The sequence below is a fragment of the Uloborus diversus genome, chromosome 8 (assembly GCF_026930045.1).
Source record: "Uloborus diversus isolate 005 chromosome 8, Udiv.v.3.1, whole genome shotgun sequence".
Lineage (NCBI taxonomy): Eukaryota > Metazoa > Arthropoda > Arachnida > Araneae > Uloboridae > Uloborus > Uloborus diversus.
In genome coordinates this window covers 66835409-66859808 of record NC_072738.1, presented here as the reverse complement: position 1 = coordinate 66859808, position 24400 = coordinate 66835409, and the positions used below count along the sequence as shown (strand labels likewise).

The 24400-nt window shown below is 32.5% G+C and overlaps 1 protein-coding gene across 3 annotated transcripts in view; it reads right to left on the bottom strand.

Moving 5' to 3' along the window:
* The window catches only part of LOC129228176 (phospholipid hydroperoxide glutathione peroxidase-like), a 39254-nt gene that overhangs the window by 6044 nt on the left and 8810 nt on the right, over positions 1 to 24400 (bottom strand). For all 3 annotated transcript variants that reach the window (XM_054862834.1, XM_054862835.1, XM_054862833.1), the window contains exons 3-5: positions 21323 to 21423; positions 19647 to 19794; positions 4762 to 4907 (exon numbers count right to left, since the gene is read on the bottom strand). In XM_054862834.1, the coding sequence (XP_054718809.1) occupies positions 4762 to 4907; positions 19647 to 19794; positions 21323 to 21423 (395 nt within the window). The remainder of the gene's footprint in view (positions 1 to 4761; positions 4908 to 19646; positions 19795 to 21322; positions 21424 to 24400) is intronic.

Sequence of the window (24400 nt, the reverse complement as noted above, 5' to 3'; positions counted from 1 at the left end):
GATGTTGATTCTTTCTAGTGTTCTTTATATGTATTCTGTACTATAATAAAAAATATATTATGCGTAACAAAGGCAAGACACTCTGATTGTAGTAATCAAAATAAACCCGTGCAATAAGCACCAAAAGAAAGAAAGTCTACTTATTCGATTTTCATCTCTAACACGCTGCATTTGTTTTTGCCTTGATTCAAGGGACTGAGTTTCGCGACGCGTACTTTCTCGAGAGGCATTTTTAATTTTGAGAGAAAGATTCGACTGACAATGTTTTCGATTTCACGTCATCATGAGTTATACAGGCTATTTATATAGCTGCGCTGTGGTTGACTTAAGTTCGCGCATTTTTGCCGAAGGTCAAGCACATGTAGCTTCAAGCCCAGTTAGGTTCCTAGAGGGACTAATTATCAGCTGTTTAGACCACCGCAAGTTACTTAATAAGCTTCACGATACAAACAAACTCTCTTGATGAAATTACAAGGTTACAAAATGTGCCGACTTATAATCATATTAACTAAGTCAATGAAAATTAACTAAAAAGTGTAAAATAAAAAATTATTAAATAAAAACCGACTGCGTAAAAACCAAAAAAACTAAAAGAAAAATGTACAAGCCCAGTAGTTTAGAATGTTAAGTACTAAGGAATAACTACACCGTTGAAATAGTTTTATAACCATACACAGATAATACAAGTCATAAATTCAAAAGCAGAATAGAAGGATTAACAGTCGGGGTCCATTCAAATTTTACGGGGTCCCTTGAATCAGAAAGGAATGGTCCCGATTATTGTTCCTTCTATTCTGCTTTTGAATTTATGATTTGTCTTATCAGTTTATGGTTATAAAACTACTTCAACTGTGTAGTTATTCCGTAGTACTTAATAACATTCTAAACTACTAAGCTTATACATTTTTCTTTAGTTTTTACGCAGTCAGGTTTTTTGTTTTTATTTAATGCTTTTTTATTATCCCTTAATTTAATTCTTTGCATTGAAAAAGGGGCACCTTGTAACACCGAAACATGTAAATGCAGTCTTTACAGCAATTTCTCCATGTCATCATTTTAATGTTTTTAATCTTACAAGTTCAAACAAAACAGGATGATTGTTGCTTAATATGACACTGCATTGAGTTTTAAATTGGGGAAGGGAGGACTAATCATTTTGTTTTAAATTAAGGACATAATGAAATAAACTAAACTAATTGTCAATCTATTGACAGTTTGGGCAACATTGATGAAAATATGCCAAGATTATTACAATGAAATCGACACATTTAAACAGAAAGGGACAACTTTTTTCTATAAACAAAAAGAAATACAGTATGTTTGCTGAAAATAAATAGCAATAGTTGAACTTTACACAAAAACTATATCCCTTCAAAAGCTGTTTCTGTTAAAAAACAAATTAATAGTCTTGATCACATAGAAAGAAGCATAACAGAATTTAAGTGACACAACCAATTGATCAATAAGATCAGTTCTAAAGTTTGAACATAAAAATAAGCTCCTAAAATATGCCAAAATTATATACACTGTACACCAGTACAATATACATATTACAGAAATTGAAACCATTGCAAATATCCCAAAAAAACCACACAGTGGTAAAAGAAATTGATCGACTTACTTTATTCAACAACTATGATTTTATAACTGAAACGTTGGGAAATAAATGGCTCTATTTCTCTGCAATGCAGGGGGAAATGTTTTAAAAATAACAATAATAATACTGATTATTTCGTTTTTCCAATCAAAGGGTTGAACTTTCACTCAAATGTGATTTTTTTTTTCCTTTAGACTTCAGAAACTTGTTAGTAATTAATTTTACACATAAAAAAATTATTAAACTAAAAATTGATATTTTCAAATAATACAAACTTTTTATACCTTAAACATTATTTCAGAAAACAGCTTTTATAACGCAAGGTAAAACCAATTTAATACAAATTTATATGATTCAAATTAACTTTAACATAGATGGCATACTAGTGCACTATAGATAAAAGCAGGCGAAAATAAACAAATTGGCTTTTGTCGGATATATTTTCATCCATAAGCTTATTTCTATTGCAATTGAGAATGAGGTTTCTTTTAACCTCGAAATCAAGTTCCCACAGCCTTCTTGGGAATTTGAGGCGCAATGAAAACTGAGATAAGGGAACCTTTAAATTATATGCATGTGACTTACACCAAGTTGGCAATATTTTAAATGTTTATTGCTTGTATCTTGATCGCCGTTGAAAAAGTCTTCCTTTTATGTATTGATTAGACCAGTAAACACTTAGAAAGATTTCAATAATAAAATAAACCTAAATTTTGAACCTGAAGCTAACCTTGTACTGATAATGATACTTATTGGGTTCAATGCTTCAACAGGATTCATTTTTTCTAGAAGATATTTACATGATAGGATATTACTTATTTTGAGGAATTAGGGAAGTCCTTAATTTTGAGGAAAATTAAGGACCAGCAACTCTGAATTGTTTAAGAGTAAACTCATTTTAGAACCATATTAACTTTAACAAAACCATGGAAAACTAACAAATATACTAACATTCTCATCTGGAAGTAAATATGAAATTAAATGGGTTAAACCAGAGTCTCCAAACTGTGGCCTATAAGCGCCTGAAATCTGATTAGATAAATTCGTTCTATAATTCTTTTTTATTCTTTTTCTATTCCAATTTTAAGAACATTTTACCGAACGATTTATACCAACCAAACAAGACCATAGACTATTTTCAAAAATTCATACATACCAAGTCATACTTACTAGGAGTGTTTTCATTCTGCGAGAATTTTACAACTAAGGCAATATCAATCGTTTAAGTATGAAATTCTGTCAACTCATTTAGCTCATACATTCTGTTTTAATCTAACATGAAAAAACTTAATTATAATTTGTGTTCCCCCCCCCCCCATTAGAAATTATGGATAATAAAACCTCAATTTAAAAAAAGCTAGATTGGTACTGGAGAAATATGTTGGAGAATATCCCTAAACCAATAAAAGATTTAATAAGGCGATACAAAGTTTTTCTAACATGTAATGAATGGAATATACTCAAAAAAACTAATGATGTTTAATTAAGAAAATTTTAATGTCGCAGAGTTGGTAGCTATGGAAATAAACAGACTACGAATCAATTTTTAAATAATTTTGATCACTTAAAGTTCTAATATAGTGATTAATCAATATTACTTAAATAAAATAAGATGTTTGTGTGTGTGTGGCGTGCATCCCGGGAAAACGGTAAGGCCTAGAAAGATGAAATTTTGTATACAGGTGTAGTTTTTGCCAAAGTTGTGCACCTCGGGCTTCGATTTTTGATATCTTGATTAGAAAAAAAGTTATTTAATGTTTTATGTGATTTTTAGCACTTTTTAGTACTTTTAACCTCACAGACCCTGAACCAATCGCGCCAGACAAATATTTTTTGTACTATAATGTAGAAAATTTAATTTTAAATATGATGAATGAAAAAATTTTGAAGATTGAGCAATTTTTGTATTTTTTATGAATTTTTGAAAAACCTTTAATTTGCAGCTATTTTTGGGTTTTATTTTTTTCTAATATCATCCGGCGAGAAGAATCAAAGCCTCATTTCTAAAATTTAAGTTGGTAATAGTAAAAACATTTTGCCCTCTTCAAAAAAAAAAGTTCTTAAAAATACGCAATAGTTTTTTTTAAACTATTTTTTTAATGCTGAACACGTCTTTTCACGCATTGGTCGAAAAAAGCGTTCTTCAATCTTTTATGCCTGTGACGTCACTACTTGGGTTTCGATTCGATATTTACAATGGAATCTTAATCGCAAGCACAGTTAATCTTTTTTTTTTTCTTTTTTTTCTATATAGCTTACTTCTACATTTTATGACGTGATGACCACGTGTTTTTCCGGCAGCGCTTGCTTTTTTTTCTTTCCTTTTTTTGTTTTATTTAGGGATTGCATTTATTTCTTTTTCCGCCCCCCCCCCCCCCCAAGCTGGACCTTTTGTTGTATCTATATTACGTTACATTTCATAGTTGTGCCCATTTAATTCAATAAAAACAGCGAGATTTTTTTTTATATTTGTCAAATGCTACTTTTTGCGCACTATGGGGAATTGAGCTTTTTTTTTTGCTCTATTTAAATAAAAAAAGCGTTTTTTTGAGTGATCTTTATTTTTATTAGGCAATGGGCAGGGAGGTTAAAATAGAGATGTATAAGAAAATTTAAAGATAGATCATAAAGGCAGATAGCCGCCGTAGGTGGCAATCTTGGCGTAAAAATGTGAATGGCACAAAAAAAAGGACAGAGATGGATTCATCAATACTGCTGCCGAATTTATTTAAACAGCCACCGAAGGCGGCAAACTTTAAGTAAACCGGTAAATGACAAGTTAGTCAAACAACCGTCATAGGTGACTGCTTGCATAGAAAGGCGAATGGCTTAAGAAGGCAAACCAGCTGGTCGCCGCAGGCGGCTAGTATTACTTAAAACTGTTTTACTTCCCATGTTTTATTTAATGTCTGGCGGGTGAGAACTGAAGTTCTGATGAATTTGCATTGTGTCTAAAAACTCTATGAATGACATAACAATGCTTAATTACAAATTTACTTATTGCATACTTTAATTAGCATTAATACAAAAATTTGTCTGTGATTCTGAACTATAATTTGCAGCATTAACTATGTACTATGTCTATTTGGATATTGGCTGACATAGACATTCTCAAACATAGCTCTTTTTCAAAGCATTTGGAACTCATGGATTAAACTACTTACCTGCCCATCATTCCACCCATCTTGTTCTTCAAGTAAGACCACAAGGGGTGCGTGTTCTTCCCATTGACATCGATTTTGCTGAACATATCAAACTGGACATTGTATTGCTTCACAAATTCTTTTATTTCGGCTTCAGTGCCAGGTTCCTGTAAAAATAAATTTTAGCACTTGTAAAAAATTTGTAAAAAGATTCCCAATTAGTTTATAGTATCAAAAATCGAACAGCACAATAGGAAATTGAAAGTACAATCCTAATGTAGCATGACAAAATCTCTTGAAGTGCGTAAAATTTCGCTGGGATCGCCCATGAAAGTTAAGAGCCAGAAAAATTTTACGACCACTTTTGGCAAAATGAGGTATTTTCAACTAAGTACAACAACCAAAGAACAGGTACATTAAAATTTTTAACCAGTTCAAACTGTAACTTACAATTCAATGTTAAATTAATAGATTGGGTTGTAATTATCATGTGATAAAATAAACATATAAACTTGATTTTTTATAAATGCAAAAAAAAAAAAAAAAAATTAGAAATTGAAAAATAAATAAATGAATACTTAAACTAATTTTAATGCTCCTTCCACCCACATTGAGGCAGCAAGATGCTCAATGTAACATAACAGTAAAGAAACCTTTTTAAATGAATCATTTTGTTAAACACTTTTATAAAGCTTTAAAATAAAATACGTTTTCATAAATGTAAGCAAAAGTACTAAATAATTAAGTTAGTAAATTAACTATTTTAAAACTGCACAGTACTTCATGTCAATCTTTTTGAAAGAAGTTTTTTTTTTTTTTTTTTTATTCTTTTGCACAAAGGATAAAAACTCATGTTTGAAAATTATCAAGGCTAAGAATATTTACACTGATCCATATAATCAAATATTAGATTACTCTTATCATAACACTGAATAACCTTTCAGATTTCTATTATCTCAAGGTATTTTTCGCTATTAATATTTTCACTAAAATAACACAAGTATCTTAGATATAAAAATAATTCAATTGGAATCAAAAACAACATATTACTTGAATGAAATCCCATTACCCGTGAAAGTTCAGAACAAAAATAAACCCCTTTGAGCAGTAAACAAAGAAGGGGGGGGGGAGTTTCTTATACCTATAGAAATAACGTTTAATTGAACAAAATTTTGGATTGACAAAATACCAGTGTTGGTATAAAAAGTTTTTTGTTTTAACCAGGTTTTTTTGGTTTAAACTGGGTTTATTTGGTTTTTATTACTATTTCTAAGATAAACAATTTTACTCTATTAAAATCATGAAGACTTTATGAATTAATTGTTAAGAATTGTTTAATATTCATATCTGTACCTAATTTCTTTGTAATTAATCAAATAATTAAGAGTAAAATCTTGTAAGTTCATTTCTTCATACTTCAAGATTTCTGTAGGAGAATACCGTTTGAAAATCTTTAACTATCATAAAAAAAATATATCAATGGGTCTTGGTATGAATAATCAAAGAAATAATTTACTGTGATAGTTCAGGCATTATTAATTACTAATAACCAATAATAAATTCTGGCAAATTAATTTCCTCATAATAATAAATATTTACTATTAATAAATTACTATTAATATTTTGTTTAAAGAATTTTTAAAAAGTTGCAAATTATGCAGTTTATTTGCCTAATCAGTGACAACAATTATACACAGTCCAGTCACATTAATGTGACCACCACGTACTTCCCACGTCAGAGTTAAATAACCAATCACAGAAGGCAGGTGGCAGCACAATGCAGTTGGGCGTATATAAAGGGTGTGTGAGGGCTTCGGAAAACATTTCAATCGTCGGCGTAATGCAGAAACAAAGTGATTTATCCGACATCCAAAAGGGCATGATCATTGGCTTTCGGGCCAAGGGTGGAAGCATTTCCGAAACGGCCGAGTTTGTGAATTGTTCGCGTGTCGCCGTGGTAAAAGTGTACCGTGCATGGCAAAATGGGACTGTCCAAAATCAGCGACGTGGCAAATGTGGTGCACCACGGGCCATAGATGACAGAGGCGAACGACGGTTGCGGAGATGCGTTCGGGCAGATAGACGGGCTACCGTTGGGCAACTGACCACCAAAATAAACCAAGGGGCTACCAAAAGTGTCTCCCAAACTACTATTCAGCGAACATTGCTGCGTCTGGGCCTCCGAAGAAAGACGCCTGGTTCGTGCACCTATGCTGACCATCGACGACGGCTAGAATTTGCATGCCAGTACAGCAGCTGGACGTCTACTGAGTGGCGACAGGTAGCATTTTCAGATGAATCTTGTTTTATGCTCCATCGGGCAGATGGACGTTGGCGTATAAGGCATGAAACCTTTGAAAGGAACCACCCTGCAACCATTGCCGGAACGGTCCAAGCTGAAGGCGGGAGCATTATGGTCTGGGGAATGTTTTCCTGGCATTCTCTGGGTTCACTGATCATTGTGGAAGGCACGATGGATCAATACAAGTGCGCATCTGTCCTTGCGGACCATGTCCACCCCTACATGCGCATTGTTTTTCCTCAGGATGATGGCATCTTCCAGCAGGACAATGCGAGGTGCCATACAGCTGCCAGTGTACGTGCGTGGTTCGAAAAGCACCAGGATGAGTTTACTGTCCTCCCCTGGCCAGCAAACTCACCTGACTTAAACCCAATCGAGCATCTGTGGGACCATCTCAATCGAGTTGTTCGCGCCATGGATCCTCAACTGCGTAATCTAGCGCAGCTGGCCACGGCATTCGAGTCAGCATGGCTCAACATCCCAGAGAACACCTTCAGGGACCTAAGTGACTCTCTTCCTGCACGTCTCGCAGCAGTCCGCTCTGCGAAAGGTGGTTATTCTGGCTTTTGACAGATGGTCACATTAATGTGACTGGACTGTGTAGAAGCAGGACAAGTAGGTTTTAAGAAAATTATGTTTTTCATTGTAGACATTATTTCTCCTGGTTTAATGTATTTAGGAACACAATTTTTTTTATCAAAGAAAACAAATATCATTTTAATTAAAAGCCTCAGCACAAACTCAAATGAAAATACCCTTTCAACATACTTTAAAAATAAAAACTGTCATAAAAAATATTGTTTACTGATTCTTCTACCATTCATAAACGAGAGTTATTATACATAAACTCTGTTGGCCTTTCAGGTAGACCAACGGATGTGGAATGGTAAGTTTGGGAGAAATGAAGCAATGGAATTTGAATTTCAAATTAAATAACATTTTATTCAAAACATGTGTAAAATGTAAATAGGCAAAAACAATTAAACATTTATAAAAAGCATATCCCCTATTAACAATTCAAATATAATAATACCCTCCCAACAAACAAATATCAGAGAAATATCACAAGATTCACTTACTTAAAAAAACCATCAACAGTTCTAAAACGTTAATAATATTTTTAAAAATTTACCCTACGCCATGCCACAACGATGGTAGCTGTCCAGAAAACTATTTAAATAAGCATACCACTGGAAGTCCATACTTTAAACTTGGCACACATAACAACGAAGGCAACATCCATCTGTTGGATGTTTAAACGAGTTGAAAACGTCCACTCGTGGACGGCAGACCAAAATCCGTGGTCAATCAATCCCAGGCACACCCATGCCACAGAAGAGGCAGCACAGGAAATTATTTGCCCAGCTTCAAGCAAAACAGGAACCTTCCACTAGCAGAGGATACCTCATCATATAGTGGATTCAATACAGTCCGACCGGCTCCGTAATCAGGTATATGCCAGACGAACCTTCCGGTCCTGTTAGGCCTAATACTTAAAAAAAACATCAACTCTTCAAATTTATATTCCTTAAAACACTCCTTCGTTACTTGTAGGGTGCTGTTTTAGAACATTCTGCACTGTTAGCAGGCTATCGAATCTTGTTATTACATATCTCACAACCTCCACATCCTCTGCGTGGATAAATCAATCTATAGTTCTCTTATGATTTGCTTCCGTTCTGCAGACGGTTTGTTTTGATGCGAGCATGTGAACTCTGGTTGATTTGTCCACGCAGGGGACGTGGAAATTTATTAAAGAAATGTAAAAATTAAAATTCGTTTTGCCTACTAGTAGTGCAGGACGAGTTCTAAAACAGTACCCTATGTTTGGAAGGCGGTTTTGTGAAAATAAAATTTAGAAAGAGAGTTGATGTAATGAGAATTAGGCTTAACAGGACCGGAAGATCCGAAGCTGCCCATCCTAGGTTCCGAGCTGGTCAGACCGTACGGGTTCAGTATGGCGTGAGGCATCTTTTCGACTGCGTGTCCCCTATTAGGGTGAGGTGACCTCTAATGGACTGTGTCCTACTACTGAATGTTGTCCTGTTTGGCATAGAAATCAGGTAAATAACTTCCTGTGCCGCATATGGTGAGGAGTCCTCTACTGTGGCAGGGGTGTGCCTGGAATGCAGTGACCATTGGCAGAGGATGGTCTGTCATCCACGAGTGGACGTGTTTTTTTTTTCAACTCAACAGTTCATCCTATTGGTGGATGTGGCCTTCATGGTTTTGTGTGGACTTCCAACGGTATGAACTTTTCCAATAGTTTTTTTCTTGGACAGTTCTAACAAGGTGGCATTGTGTTTAGGGTTGTTTTATTAAGGACGTTTTAGAACTGAAATTTAGAGAAAACGAATAATGTGATATTTCTTGTTGATATATGTTGGGGGGGGGGGGGATATTTTATTTGTTTATGGGGATTTGATTTTATAAATGTTGAATATTTGTTTTTCCTATTTATACTTGTACATATATTTTAAATAAAATGTTATTTAAATTGAATTCAGTTTCCATTGCTTCATTCCTCCCGAACTTACCATTCTACATCCGTTGGCCCTTTTCCCGAGGGCAAGTGGTAGCACAGCGTGGTTTGGTCTGTTTGGGAGATTTGATGAAGTTTTGAAAATGAAATTGTGTAAAATTTTAAGAATAGGAAAATTGCTGCTTGGTCAATTAAAATTTAATTGCTTTTAATGGAAGTTTAAATTGTTACCATTAAAGTTGTGGCTCCTAATATGAAACCCCCCCCCCTTGGAGTGAATTTAAAAACAAATTAATCCCCCAAAAGTTTTTGACCAAGGTAGCTGCATTTAAGTTAAAATCATGTGTTTTCTTGAATATGAATTGATTCGCCGCCGGATAAATGAGAATTTTAAATAATTGTATGAAAATGTCTTTTAGTAATTTAGAATTTTAATTAATTAGTTTTTGGCCGAGTGTTTTTTATAGCATATTATTGGGCTATTTTTCGGCAATGTGAAAATAAAATAAGTGTCTCAAAACATGAAATGCTCCCATGGGGGGGGAATGTTTTGAAGACAGGTGGAAGACAAAGATATAGAATGTTGGCATGAAGCCTGTTTGTCAATGAATATAAAAGGTGTGACTATTTTGCACTTGAAGTCTTCCAATTAGAAACTAAAAGATGTTTCTGAATAATAAAATCTAATTAATGAATTGAAACTAAAATTTGTTTCTGTGGTCTAAATTAAGAATTATAGTGTTTTCAAGAGTATAAGTTAGGGAAACTTTAATTTGAAACTAAGTGTCTCTGAGGGTCCGGATTTGGGTTTGTTTCTGTGTGAAACTTAAATTGTTTCGGAACCCTAAATCATGAAAAATTGAAAAAATTGTGTTTCATTAATTTTAAAAACAATGTAAGAATTTTTCCAATTGATGATTTGCCGTGTGTTTTAATGGCATATAAGGTTCAGCTATTGTTTCGGCTGTTACTATAGGTATAAGAATTAAATCAATTGGATGAGGGCCGAGGATTTTATTAGCATATAAGAGTTTTAGCTATTTTTCCCCGGTTGTAAAACATTTGTATTAGAAATTTGAAGTTTATGCCGTATATTTAAATAGCATATAATTTTTCGCTATTTTTCGGCAGGTAAAAATGAGTATGAGAATTTTCAATTAATTAGATTTGTGCCATGTATTATTATAGCATATAAGTGTTTTCGCCATTTTTGTGGTCGTAAATATGAGAATTTGTTTCTCAAAATATGAAAAACCTCCGTAGGGGAATGTTTTGGAGACGGGGGAATGACTTTGGATTAAGTTCTTGGCTGGAAGCCTTTGTATAAGAATTTTAAGTTTTTGGGCTGTCTTTCAATATTAGGACTTCCTCAAATTGAAACTGTGTTGTTTCAGAAATCTAATTAATGAAGTGGAACCGAAACTGTTCCTACAAATGTGAAATTTTTTTTTCTAAATTTAAGAATTATGAATAAAATTCAAAGTATGGAAAATTTTGAAACTCTGTTTCATGTGTAAACAAAAATTGTTTCGGAAACCAGTATAATGGAAATAAGAGAAACTAAAAATTATTTCTGAAGGTTTAAATTTGGAAACTATGTTTTTGAAAATTTTAAAGTAAAAGAAATGCAAAACTAAAAGAGTTTGTTTTAGAAAAATTTAAAGGTTGGAAACTAGAAGTGTTTCTTGAAAACATAAACGAAAATGTCTCAAACTAAAAGAGTTTCTGATAGTATAAAATGTTGTCTGGTTTTCACGAAAATCTAAGATGGGGGGAATACTGAAATGAAATTGAGAGGGTAACCGGATTGGAATTTTAACCGGCCTCTGTTTGTAAAAATATAAAAATTAAATTTTGGAATGTGTGTTCTGTGAACCCCATGTGTGAAAACAAGTATTTTAAAAATGTAGAAACTTGTTCAATGTTTTCATGAAATTTTTCAAATGTGTTTATACAAATAGTTTGAATTGTGTTTAAGTGTGCTTTTACGAATTGTCTCCAAGAGGGGGGGGAACTTGTTGGCATGTCTATATTTTTATTCTTGGAGCAATTTCATAAAAAGATAGAATGTATTTTAATTGTTTAAAACTCACAACTCACATGTAAATTCAAACCTGTCTGAGGAATTGATTCCCAGTTTCAAAAGATATAATTACCCGGCGTGTGTAAAACCCTGAGAGCGTATAGAAATCCCTAAGTGACTAAACACCCAACAAGTCAATCACGTGTTTTGCCCATCGGCAGACGTGACGTCAGGCCTCATGGGTTGAGGATCTTTCTGCTGGTAGCAGTCAAAAAAAAAATAATAATAATTTAAAATAGCAACAGTTAAAGGATTAACTGTGAGTTGCTTTCAGATGCAACAGATGTAAATTTTGACGACGTCACGTCATAGCTAGGGGGTAACTGAGAAGGTTTAAATAGAAAGTAAATCAATCAATCGTTCTCTTATGATTTGCTTCCGTTCTGCAGACGGTTTGTTTTGATGCGAGCATGTGAACTCTGGTTGATTTGTCCACGCAGGGGACGTGGAAATTTATTAAAGAAATGTAAAAATTAAAATTCGTTTTGCCTACTAGTAGTGCAGGACGAGTTCTAAAACAGTACCCTATGTTTGGAAGGCGGTTTTGTGAAAATAAAATTTAGAAAGAGAGTTGATGTAATGAGAATTAGGCTTAACAGGACCGGAAGATCCGAAGCTGCCCATCCTAGGTTCCGAGCTGGTCAGACCGTACGGGTTCAGTATGGCGTGAGGCATCTTTTCGACTGCGTGTCCCCTATTAGGGTGAGGTGACCTCTAATGGACTGTGTCCTACTACTGAATGTTGTCCTGTTTGGCATAGAAATCAGGTAAATAACTTCCTGTGCCGCATATGGTGAGGAGTCCTCTACTGTGGCAGGGGTGTGCCTGGAATGCAGTGACCATTGGCAGAGGATGGTCTGTCATCCACGAGTGGACGTGTTTTTTTTTTCAACTCAACAGTTCATCCTATTGGTGGATGTGGCCTTCATGGTTTTGTGTGGACTTCCAACGGTATGAACTTTTCCAATAGTTTTTTTCTTGGACAGTTCTAACAAGGTGGCATTGTGTTTAGGGTTGTTTTATTAAGGACGTTTTAGAACTGAAATTTAGAGAAAACGAATAATGTGATATTTCTTGTTGATATATGTTGGGGGGGGGGGGATATTTTATTTGTTTATGGGGATTTGATTTTATAAATGTTGAATATTTGTTTTTCCTATTTATACTTGTACATATATTTTAAATAAAATGTTATTTAAATTGAATTCAGTTTCCATTGCTTCATTCCTCCCGAACTTACCATTCTACATCCGTTGGCCCTTTTCCCGAGGGCAAGTGGTAGCACAGCGTGGTTTGGTCTGTTTGGGAGATTTGATGAAGTTTTGAAAATGAAATTGTGTAAAATTTTAAGAATAGGAAAATTGCTGCTTGGTCAATTAAAATTTAATTGCTTTTAATGGAAGTTTAAATTGTTACCATTAAAGTTGTGGCTCCTAATATGAAACCCCCCCCCCCTTGGAGTGAATTTAAAAACAAATTAATCCCCCAAAAGTTTTTGACCAAGGTAGCTGCATTTAAGTTAAAATCATGTGTTTTCTTGAATATGAATTGATTCGCCGCCGGATAAATGAGAATTTTAAATAATTGTATGAAAATGTCTTTTAGTAATTTAGAATTTTAATTAATTAGTTTTTGGCCGAGTGTTTTTTATAGCATATTATTGGGCTATTTTTCGGCAATGTGAAAATAAAATAAGTGTCTCAAAACATGAAATGCTCCCATGGGGGGGGAATGTTTTGAAGACAGGTGGAAGACAAAGATATAGAATGTTGGCATGAAGCCTGTTTGTCAATGAATATAAAAGGTGTGACTATTTTGCACTTGAAGTCTTCCAATTAGAAACTAAAAGATGTTTCTGAATAATAAAATCTAATTAATGAATTGAAACTAAAATTTGTTTCTGTGGTCTAAATTAAGAATTATAGTGTTTTCAAGAGTATAAGTTAGGGAAACTTTAATTTGAAACTAAGTGTCTCTGAGGGTCCGGATTTGGGTTTGTTTCTGTGTGAAACTTAAATTGTTTCGGAACCCTAAATCATGAAAAATTGAAAAAATTGTGTTTCATTAATTTTAAAAACAATGTAAGAATTTTTCCAATTGATGATTTGCCGTGTGTTTTAATGGCACATAAGGTTCAGCTATTGTTTCGGCCGTTACTATAGGTATAAGAATTAAATCAATTGGATGAGGGCCGAGGATTTTATTAGCATATAAGAGTTTTAGCTATTTTTCCCCGGTTGTAAAACATTTGTATTAGAAATTTGAAGTTTATGCCGTATATTTAAATAGCATATAATTTTTCGCTATTTTTCGGCAGGTAAAAATGAGTATGAGAATTTTCAATTAATTAGATTTGTGCCATGTATTATTATAGCATATAAGTGTTTTCGCCATTTTTGTGGTCGTAAATATGAGAATTTGTTTCTCAAAATATGAAAAACCTCCGTAGGGGAATGTTTTGGAGACGGGGGAATGACTTTGGATTAAGTTCTTGGCTGGAAGCCTTTGTATAAGAATTTTAAGTTTTTGGGCTGTCTTTCAATATTAGGACTTCCTCAAATTGAAACTGTGTTGTTTCAGAAATCTAATTAATGAAGTGGAACCGAAACTGTTCCTACAAATGTGAAATTTTTTTTTCTAAATTTAAGAATTATGAATAAAATTCAAAGTATGGAAAATTTTGAAACTCTGTTTCATGTGTAAACAAAAATTGTTTCGGAAACCAGTATAATGGAAATAAGAGAAACTAAAAATTATTTCTGAAGGTTTAAATTTGGAAACTATGTTTTTGAAAATTTTAAAGTAAAAGAAATGCAAAACTAAAAGAGTTTGTTTTAGAAAAATTTAAAGGTTGGAAACTAGAAGTGTTTCTTGAAAACATAAACGAAAATGTCTCAAACTAAAAGAGTTTCTGATAGTATAAAATGTTGTCTGGTTTTCACGAAAATCTAAGATGGGGGGAATACTGAAATGAAATTGAGAGGGTAACCGGATTGGAATTTTAACCGGCCTCTGTTTGTAAAAATATAAAAATTAAATTTTGGAATGTGTGTTCTGTGAACCCCATGTGTGAAAACAAGTATTTTAAAAATGTAGAAACTTGTTCAATGTTTTCATGAAATTTTTCAAATGTGTTTATACAAATAGTTTGAATTGTGTTTAAGTGTGCTTTTACGAATTGTCTCCAAGAGGGGGGGAACTTGTTGGCATGTCTATATTTTTATTCTTGGAGCAATTTCATAAAAAGATAGAATGTATTTTAATTGTTTAAAACTCACAACTCACATGTAAATTCAAACCTGTCTGAGGAATTGATTCCCAGTTTCAAAAGATATAATTACCCGGCGTGTGTAAAACCCTGAGAGGGTATAGAAATCCCTAAGTGACTAAACACCCAACAAGTCAATCACGTGTTTTGCCCATCGGCAGACGTGACGTCAGGCCTCATGGGTTGAGGATCTTTCTGCTGGTAGCAGTCAAAAAAAAAAAAAATAATAATAATAATTTAAAATAGCAACAGTTAAAGGATTAACTGTGAGTTGCTTTCAGATGCAACAGATGTAAATTTTGACGACGTCACGTCATAGCTAGGGGGTAACTGAGAAGGTTTAAATAGAAAGTAAATCAATCAATCGTTCTCTTATGATTTGCTTCCGTTCTGCAGACGGTTTGTTTTGATGTGAGCATGTGAGCTCTGGTTGATTTGTCCACGCAGGGGACGTGGAAGCTTATTAAAGAAATGTAAAAATTAAAATTTGTTTTGACTGCTAGTAGTGCAGGAGGAGTTCTAAAACAGTACCCTATGTTTGGAAGGCGGTTTTGTGAAAATAAAATTTAGAAAGAAAGAGTTGATGTATTGAGAATAAGGCTTAACAGGACCGGAGGATCCGAAGCTGCTCATCCTAGGTTCCGAGCTGGTCAGACGTACGGGTTCAGTGTGGGGTGAGGCATCTCTTCAACTGCGTGTCCCCTATTAGGGTGAGGTGACCTCTAATAGACTGTGTGTCCTCTACTACTGAATGTTCTCCTGTTTGGCATAGAAACCAGGTAAATAATTTCCTATGCCGCATATGGTGAGGAGTCCTCTACCGTGGCAGGGGTGTGCCTGGAATGCAGTGACCATTGACAGAGGATGGTCTGTCGTCTACGAGTGGACGTGTTTTTTTTTTTTAACTCAACAGTTCATCCTATTGGTGGATGTGGCTTCATGGTTTTGTGTGCCAAGTGCTTATGTGCGGACTTCCAACGGTATGAACTTTTTCAATAGTTTTTTTCTTGGACAGTTCCAACAAGGTGGCATTGTGTTTAGGGTTGTTTTATTAAGGACGTTTTAGAACTGAAATTTAGAGAAAACGAATAATGTGATATTTCTTGTTGATATATGTTGGGGGGGGAAATATTTAATTTGTTTATGGGGATTTGATTTTATAAATGTTGAATATTTGTTTTTCCTATTCATACTTATACATATGTTTTAAATAAAATGTTATTTAAATTGAAATTCAGTTTCCATTGCTTTATTTCTCCCGAACTTACCATTCCACATCCGTTGGCCCTTTTCCCGAGGGCCAACAAACTCCCGATTATCGACAATCTGTCTATCTGTGGTTCGTATTATCCGCGAGTCTTTTACTTTTATTTTTAACGGTCATTAAATGTTTTTTAAAAAGATTGTGTTGTTGTTAGTTTTTACATATTTTTTTTTTTACATTCAATGTTAGTAGATGCAATACAGCAATGTTTTTAACTATAGTTTAAATTTATGTACGAGTGTTTTTCATATTTTGTAGCTATTGAATACAGTAGCATTGTTTTTTACCTTTTATTCGGATTATCCGCGGTTACCATGCCACCCTATCCACGGATAATCAGGAGTTTACTGTATTGGGATCAAAAAGTTCTTTTACAAAAAATTAATGAGCACAGAGTTACATGGATATTTTCATAATTTTATACATTTTCTTTTCTTGCTCTGACTGCATCGTCTATCGGGGATGCAAAAAGTGTGCAGGTATAAGTGCAATTTTATGCCTACTCTTAAGTGTTCTTGGACTTCTTTAGTTATTTTTTTCTCTTCTCATTGAAATATTCTAGTGTTAAGATATTTTTACACTATGCATCGCTTCAATAGTAAATAATCTGAATAAATCTTAAGTAATCAAGCAAATTAGGTAGTAAATGAAGTTTTGGTTAAAATATGCTTTTCAGACTATTTTGAAATGCAAAAGACAAAAAATAATGATAATTGAATAAACATGGTTCATACTCAAATTTGAAAATTAAAAGTAAGAAGGTTTAAGGAGTTTTACAGGAGTTCATTTTTCTATTTAAGGACTAGTTTCTTGTCTAAAGATTCATTTTTTAAAACTTATTTCAGAAAAATATGTACAACTCTTATATTATTTATTTTCGCTCATCACAAACACACTAAATTTAGAGTAAAATATGTATTTACAGCTTCTTAGACTTGGGCCGACTCTGAATCTAATTCAAATACGAGGCGGGTTGACCATTGAAACATTTTTTATTTTGAAAATAAAATAAGTGAAATTGATTGAAAATTAATATTTTCTCAAAATCAAAATAGGTACTAATAATTTCCTGACTGAAAAAAAAAAAACTTTAAAAAATAAAATAACTGTTCAAATAAGAAACATAATAAGCTGACCGAAAGTAGTAGAGGCCAAAATAACTTCCATCAAAATAACTGAAATATTTACAAGATACTAATAAGGGTAAACTTCAAACACAACAAACAATTTTCTGTGAAGCTTGTGTATGATTTTAACTTCAGGTTACTCATACGAGATTGAAACACAGAAAATTGAATTTAAATACTAGGGCTCCTTTTGAAAAAATTGTACAAATTTTAATCTTCAAAATAGATCAAAATTTTGTAGATCAATCCAAAACTTTTGTGCGACTCTTTGCTGATAAACATAGAAAACTGCCAAATTTTAAGAATTCTTCTAAAGAGTATGAAAATTATAATTCTAGGAAATAGTGGTGCCACTGTTTAGCTATTAAGTTGCTCTTTTATCTATTGTATAAAATATATTATGTTTATAAATGTTAAGTAATTAATATCTACAAATTTTAAAAAATTAACAAAAAAAGAAATAAAACTTTTAAAAAGTCCAAATTTTTTCAAATAAAAAAAATACAAACTGAAAACTACAGACATTGTATAGGTGTTGAAACATTTGAAATAGTTGGAAAAAAAAAATAACTTCAGTCAGCGATTCCATAGTTAACTTTCTGACATTCAACACTCTTAAAGAGCAGGAATTTTGTTAACTTAAATTTAATGGATTTTAATAAAACTATAAAGGAACTTAATTCCCTTGCCTCTTCACAAGACACAGTAAACATCAAAAATTGAAAAAAATCTTATTCCCATGACAGATGCAAAGAGATTGCGATTTTCAAAGTGAATGCGTTAAAGGTAAAACGGCACATAAAAGAATTTCAGTAAATTATTTTAGAATTGCATTTTAGAACTCTAAAACAAACGTATTACTTATAACAATCGACGCAATTGAAGCAAAAATCAAATTAAACCAGGGATTCAGATTTTAACTTTTTGACTCTTATAAAGGACACAGACTTTCAATTGGAAATTTTAACTTCGTGATTTTTATAGGAATAAAAAGAAATATCATTTATTTGCCCCATAAAAAAGCATAATAAACATCAAAAATCAGGAAAATTTGATTCTCATATCGGATGCAAAGAGATTGCTTTAATCAAAATGAAAGCATCAAAAGTCTAAAAACGACAAATAAAAGAATTTATAAAAGCAAAAAAAATTTTGGAATGATGCTTTAACAAAGCTACAAGAAGTAATATTAATAATTATCGGTTTATGGTCAAAAATTTAGGGTAAGGAAAACAATTCGGAAGTGGGGAAGAAAATAATTTGACGAAAAAATCTTATTTCTGGTATTAACAGACGAAAAAATACCGGAATTTTGGTATAACCTAATCACTTGTATCGGATTGGCGAAAGAAGAAAATCTTTAAGGCCATGTAAAATAAAAAAATCAGAAGTTTGTAAGGAGATACCAAAATTCAGGAGTTTTAAGGGCCCTTATTTTCTTAAAAAGCAGGAGTTTATAAGGAGTTTGTAAGCAGCGTACGAACCCTGATAAATAAAAAAAGAACTACTTGGATTTTTTCCTCCGTGTAATTTAGAAAATCTTAGTTGGTCAGCCTTGCATATACCTTAGGTATACTGATATATACCTAATAGGAAAACTGCACTGATTAAAAAAAGAAAAAAACAAAAGAAAAACTATTTAAGGAACTTTCATTTACCTTAACTCTAAATTTATTAAATCTATAATTTATCTAATATAAGTATAGCTTAGCAAGTATAGCTTTGCTACTTACTTTGTATAAATTAAGATTTTACTCTTTGAAATAATATTTAAAACTTATGAAAAATATTTGGGGGAAAACAAGGAAGCTTTTCAAAAAAACCATTTTTGAAAAAACCACATTGTTTTTTTTTTTAAACTAATTGGTTTAAACCAAAAAACCCTGCAAAATACTACTTTGTTTTTTTTTAATTAGGCAAAAACATTCTATTATTTAAAACATAGACTGAAATATTTAATATAAAAACTTTTTTTTACAACTATTACTTTAATGTTTGTTAATTTGTACTTGTTTTTTCAAATAAGTTCAATATTTCATGGAAATAAAAAATTACGGGTTAAGAAAAATTTAAAATATGGGGTATCTAAAATCATTTTTTAAAACAAAAACAAATTATGAGAATGGTTTTTGTCAAGTTAGAAAAAAGGCTACCTTTAAAGTAAATAACAGTTGCATAATACTACAAAAAGATTACATCCATTAAGAAAATTTCAAAAAATAAATCTCCAGTACAATATAGAAAATATTAAACTTAATATTTCCTTTTTTAAGAAAATTTTCTTGCGCTGCATATCACAAGAATTTATGGTATCAAGTTTTATTCAAAACATTCATTAGTTTACTTTCAACAATAAGAAAGGAAAAAATGAACTAGTTACCTGTCCTCCAAACTGATTGCATGGAAAACCCAGAATGCGTAGGCCCTTCGATACGGAATATTTCTCGTAGAGGTCCTGCAGCTGGGCGTAGTTGGAGGAGGTTAACCCTCACTTTGATGCCACATTTACGATCAGAGTGACATGATCCCTTTTGAAGGAAAAGAAAGAGAAGATTGTTACAGCATTGTCATAAATCAAAAAGAAAAACCTTTCTTTTAACACGTACCATAAAAATTTGAACAAAGCCATTTATTTAGTAGAATAAATTCATCGAAAATACCATAAATATACAAATAAATACAAATGTGACGACCAGCAACAGGCTTTGGGCCCAGCTAGGCTGGTCCTAGTCAGTTTATTAATCCCCAATGAAGATCAATGGCTTACTTAAAGCTATCCACCCCCTTGCTCATTACCAGCTCTTCAGGTAAGCTGTCCCAAGTGCAATTTTTCCTAATTCCCAGGTTGGCCTGTTGGCCTGAGATTTGAATAGCTTAAAACAATGATCCCTCGTCCTGCTTTCCATGCAAAAATTTAATATGTTGACATCTTTCATTTTGATAAATTTAAACAACTGAATCATGTCCCCTCCAACTTTCTTTTGTTCCATGCACGCTATACATATTAAGCCTATTCCGTCAAGTAGCATAATCTAAATCTGAAATTCCCCTTTTTAGTCTAGTTATCCTTCTTTGAATTTTTTCCAATACAGAAACATCTTTCCTCAGATAAGGCGACCAAAACTGAACAGCATACTCCAAAAATGAGGTCGCACTAAACTCCTATATAAAGGCAGAAGAACATCCTTAGATTTGTTTATAATTGATCTACTGATAAAACCAAGCATTCTGTTGGCTTTGTTACTTGTAATGCCGCACTGTTGACTAAATTTGAAATCCCGATCTATCAAGATACTCTAGTAGCTTAAGTAGACAAACAGTGAAATAATCATTCATTTTATTCCCCCCCCCCTCCCCATGCATTGATACAATTTGTCTCTTGACATACGAGAAAGATCAAAGAACTTTTTATGGACTTTTTTTTTTTAGCATAACGGAGTCAAGAGTTGTACAAACATAGCTATTAAATTTTTTGACTAGAAAAAAAAAAAGGAAAAGTGGACAACCATGCCCCAAATCCTCCTACATGAAAACCAACAAGAAAATGTTTCAAAATGTCTTCATGTAGAGCTTTTAGGTAATGTTTATATTATATTCAAAATGAAAAAATAAAATTAAGAATTCTGCACTGCCTACAGGTCATTCAGTTCACTTAGAGAACTATTGCATTTGAAATGGCAGGTTTACGAAAAGCATTCCCCCCCCCCCACACACAGATTTGCAAAAAAAGTTTTTATGCTTAACTTTACATCATATCTTGGCAACAGAAGAAATTAATAGCACATGCTCAAAGTTTGAAAATTTTGCTTCTAAATAATATTTTTTAATGAATATTATATTGTTTCTAAGCCACTATATACTAGTAATGTAAAGGGCTTGGATGTTAAATTTCGATTTTAAATCAATAAGATTTAAAAAAAAAAAAAAAAAAAGATTTGGCATTTATTCTCTTGGGGCTAGACATCAGTATTAAATAACAATTGCTTTTGAATTTTAACATCGACATGCTCTTGTTCCTGCCAAAATTGAATTATCAACATTTGATACTGCACTTACCGATATTTTTCCAAGGATACCTCATTTCCATCTATGTCAATTGCAGAGAAATCATAAATGGACTTGGCCGATTTCCAATCTGCATTGCCCGGACCAGTTGCCTGTTTGTTGGAAAGAATGAACACATTACCTTCTAACAAAAATAATATTTAATTTAAATATAAATTAGAATACATTCAAGTTTTAGGCAGATAAGTTTCAAACTGTCATTGCAGGGCCGCCCGAAGAGCTGGCGGTGCCCAGGGCGAATGTTTCCAACCCCCCCCCCCTCCCCCATACACACAGAAAAATCAAGTTAGTTATAACATCAGTTCATCATATGCGTGAACACATCATACTTTCATTTTTTAAATATTAATGAACAAACCAATCTGAGGGCTATGAATAATACAAATTAAAACAATGAATCTGTTTCTAAAATGTATCAGACATTAGTACCCTAAAAACTTTTTGTAAAATGTAAATGTTAAAAATCCAAATATTTATCTTTTAAAATGTTATCCCACAAGATAAAAAAGAAACAATTAAAACTAAATTAGTTACTCATATTGATCAAACTAAGAACACGAATCAATAATAATTTGTTGTATATAAATAGAAAATGCATTTATCAAGGTAGATTACATTAAAATTAAATTTCAATCTGGGCTCATCCAGTGGTTCTTTTCAAGAGTTTCTTGGTTTTGCTTATATCAATTTAATACCAGCTTTTATATATGTTAAAAACAAGGATGTCATTTTTTGCACCAAATTTTCAAGTTTTGTGGGAAATCACCCAAATGCTCAACAACATCGAGAATCGCTTAAAATTGCGTTTTTCGAGCTTTAATTTTGAAAAAATTACTGGCCCTAACATTACAAAATATGTCTTTACAGTTGCATTTTTAAAACTTGGTTCTCTGATTAGCTGGATTACATGAGACCTCTTCCCGCGTAAATTTTCTTGACAGTGCAAAAAGCAGAAAGCCGACGCTTTTCGTCGCAAAATCAATGATAAATAAGCTCAAAACGTTTTGGAATTACGTCTTACTTACAGATAAAAATGAATTCAACATTTCTGGCTATTTGTTGTTTATTCTATTGTTGTATAATTGTTAAATAGAAGAAAAAAAAATGAGGAATTTAATCTTGAACTTAGTTGGATCAGTTAATCAGGACGGTGAAAGTATTTCTGTGTGATGGTGCATATCAGCATCAGGACTTAGTAGTTTGGAATTTTTTGATGAAATAATGAATCACGCTGTTCATTTAAATATTTTAAAAACCAATTTTAAACTCTTGGCCAAAAATTTGGTTATCGGAAACAACTTTGTTCTTTATCAAGATGACGATAAGAAGCACATGGTTTTCAAAGTTTGTGTCTAGTGCCTCAAAAATTGTCCTAAAATTTGGAAAAGACCCCTTTAATCTCCAGATTTGAACTTAATGCAACATATTCAGAGAAAGCTGGAGGCTAGATTACGAAAATACGGCTTTGAAACGAAAATAAAGCTATGAACAGTAAGACTCTTTAAGTGTGGTTGAACACTTGCTCAGAAATTATGCAAAAAAAAAAGAAAGAAAAACGAATGAATTCTATTCTCAGACGTTTAAAAGGCATGTTTGATACTGCATGATATTCTACTAAATAATAACTAAATAAAAAGTAAGATTATTCAATAATATATAGACATTTTTTAAAGTGTACAAAGACTTTTGTGAGATAAAATTTCCGGCACTTTTTGGTGTTGGATTTTTAAAAAATCCAGTTTTAATATTTAAAAAAAAAAAAAAAACAGGTAGTTTTGTTGAAAATTGATCATAAATTTTATAATTAAATACCTGTTCCAAAATATTAATTCTTACTAATGGATAAGGTCCTATTTCACTGAAAAGTCGTAGGTGTACGAACACTTTCGGGAGCCACTGTATATATAAATAAAGGCATCTTTAAAACCTTTTATTTTAAACTGTTTCTTATTTAACCACATTACAATGAAAAAACTGATTTTGAAAAATGATGTCATAAGAAAAAAAATTAAAAATACATGTCAAAAATTTGAAAAAAAAATTAAATTAAAAAAACATTCATAACATAATCATTTTTGAACTAGATAATGAGGGTAGATTTACTAATTTACATAACAGCCAAAATTTCAAGAAAGGTTAAAAATATGGAAAGAATGCCCCAATTTGAGAAACTTGAAAAGGCTTTATTCATTACAATTCCTCAAAGTGATAGAATCACATAGCAAATTAAAACGATCAAGTTTTTCAAAAGCGGATGTAATCTGATTTTGAAATGCTTAAAAAATTTGGGACAACTAAAAAAAAGCATAAACTTGATGCTAATCTGCCGAATATGCTGAAGAAACTGCAATATTAAATGTAAAATTGCTCTTTTGGCACAAGTTTGTTCGATTTTGGCGCAGAAAAGTACATCTTGTGGTCTGTTTTAGCAGCTTGGCAAAGGATCGGCATTTGGCTCAGCTGGCACATCCCTGAGAATCCCTGTTCTAGATCTTCAAGATATTTGTAAATCCCCCCCCCCCCCTTCTCTTCAACTGAACCATAGCTCTTCAGAAGAACTTTCCTTCCTTAAAAACAATATTTTGTCACTTGGGAAGGAAAGTATTAATAGAAGCTCATTAGATTAGAAAAAGCTAAAAGGAAATAGTTTTTAAAGCTTAATAGTGTGAAGCCCTGAAAGTTGAGGTGTGAAATGACGAGGGTCCTAAATATCATGATGCATGTTCTTAAATTTACCTCAGAACCAGACTGACATAAGTCCAAAAATTGCAATTTTCCGTTTATTAAAGTACATTGTACATAGAAGCCTTTTCAGGCATCAAGCCATTTGAACAAGAACATAATTCTTTTTTTTTTTTAAATCCTTTAGTTTTTTTACCAGGGTTAAAAGAGCAAGTGTCCCATCCTTAGAATGTGCAAGAAAATCTCTCCGCAAAATTACAAAACTGTAACTTATGTCCTTCTGGCTCTGAGGTATAGAAATCAGTCTAATAAAAGACAAACATTTTTTGATTAAATTTGACATAGTGTAGAAAGTAAATGACATTAGTTGGGAAACATTTAATTATA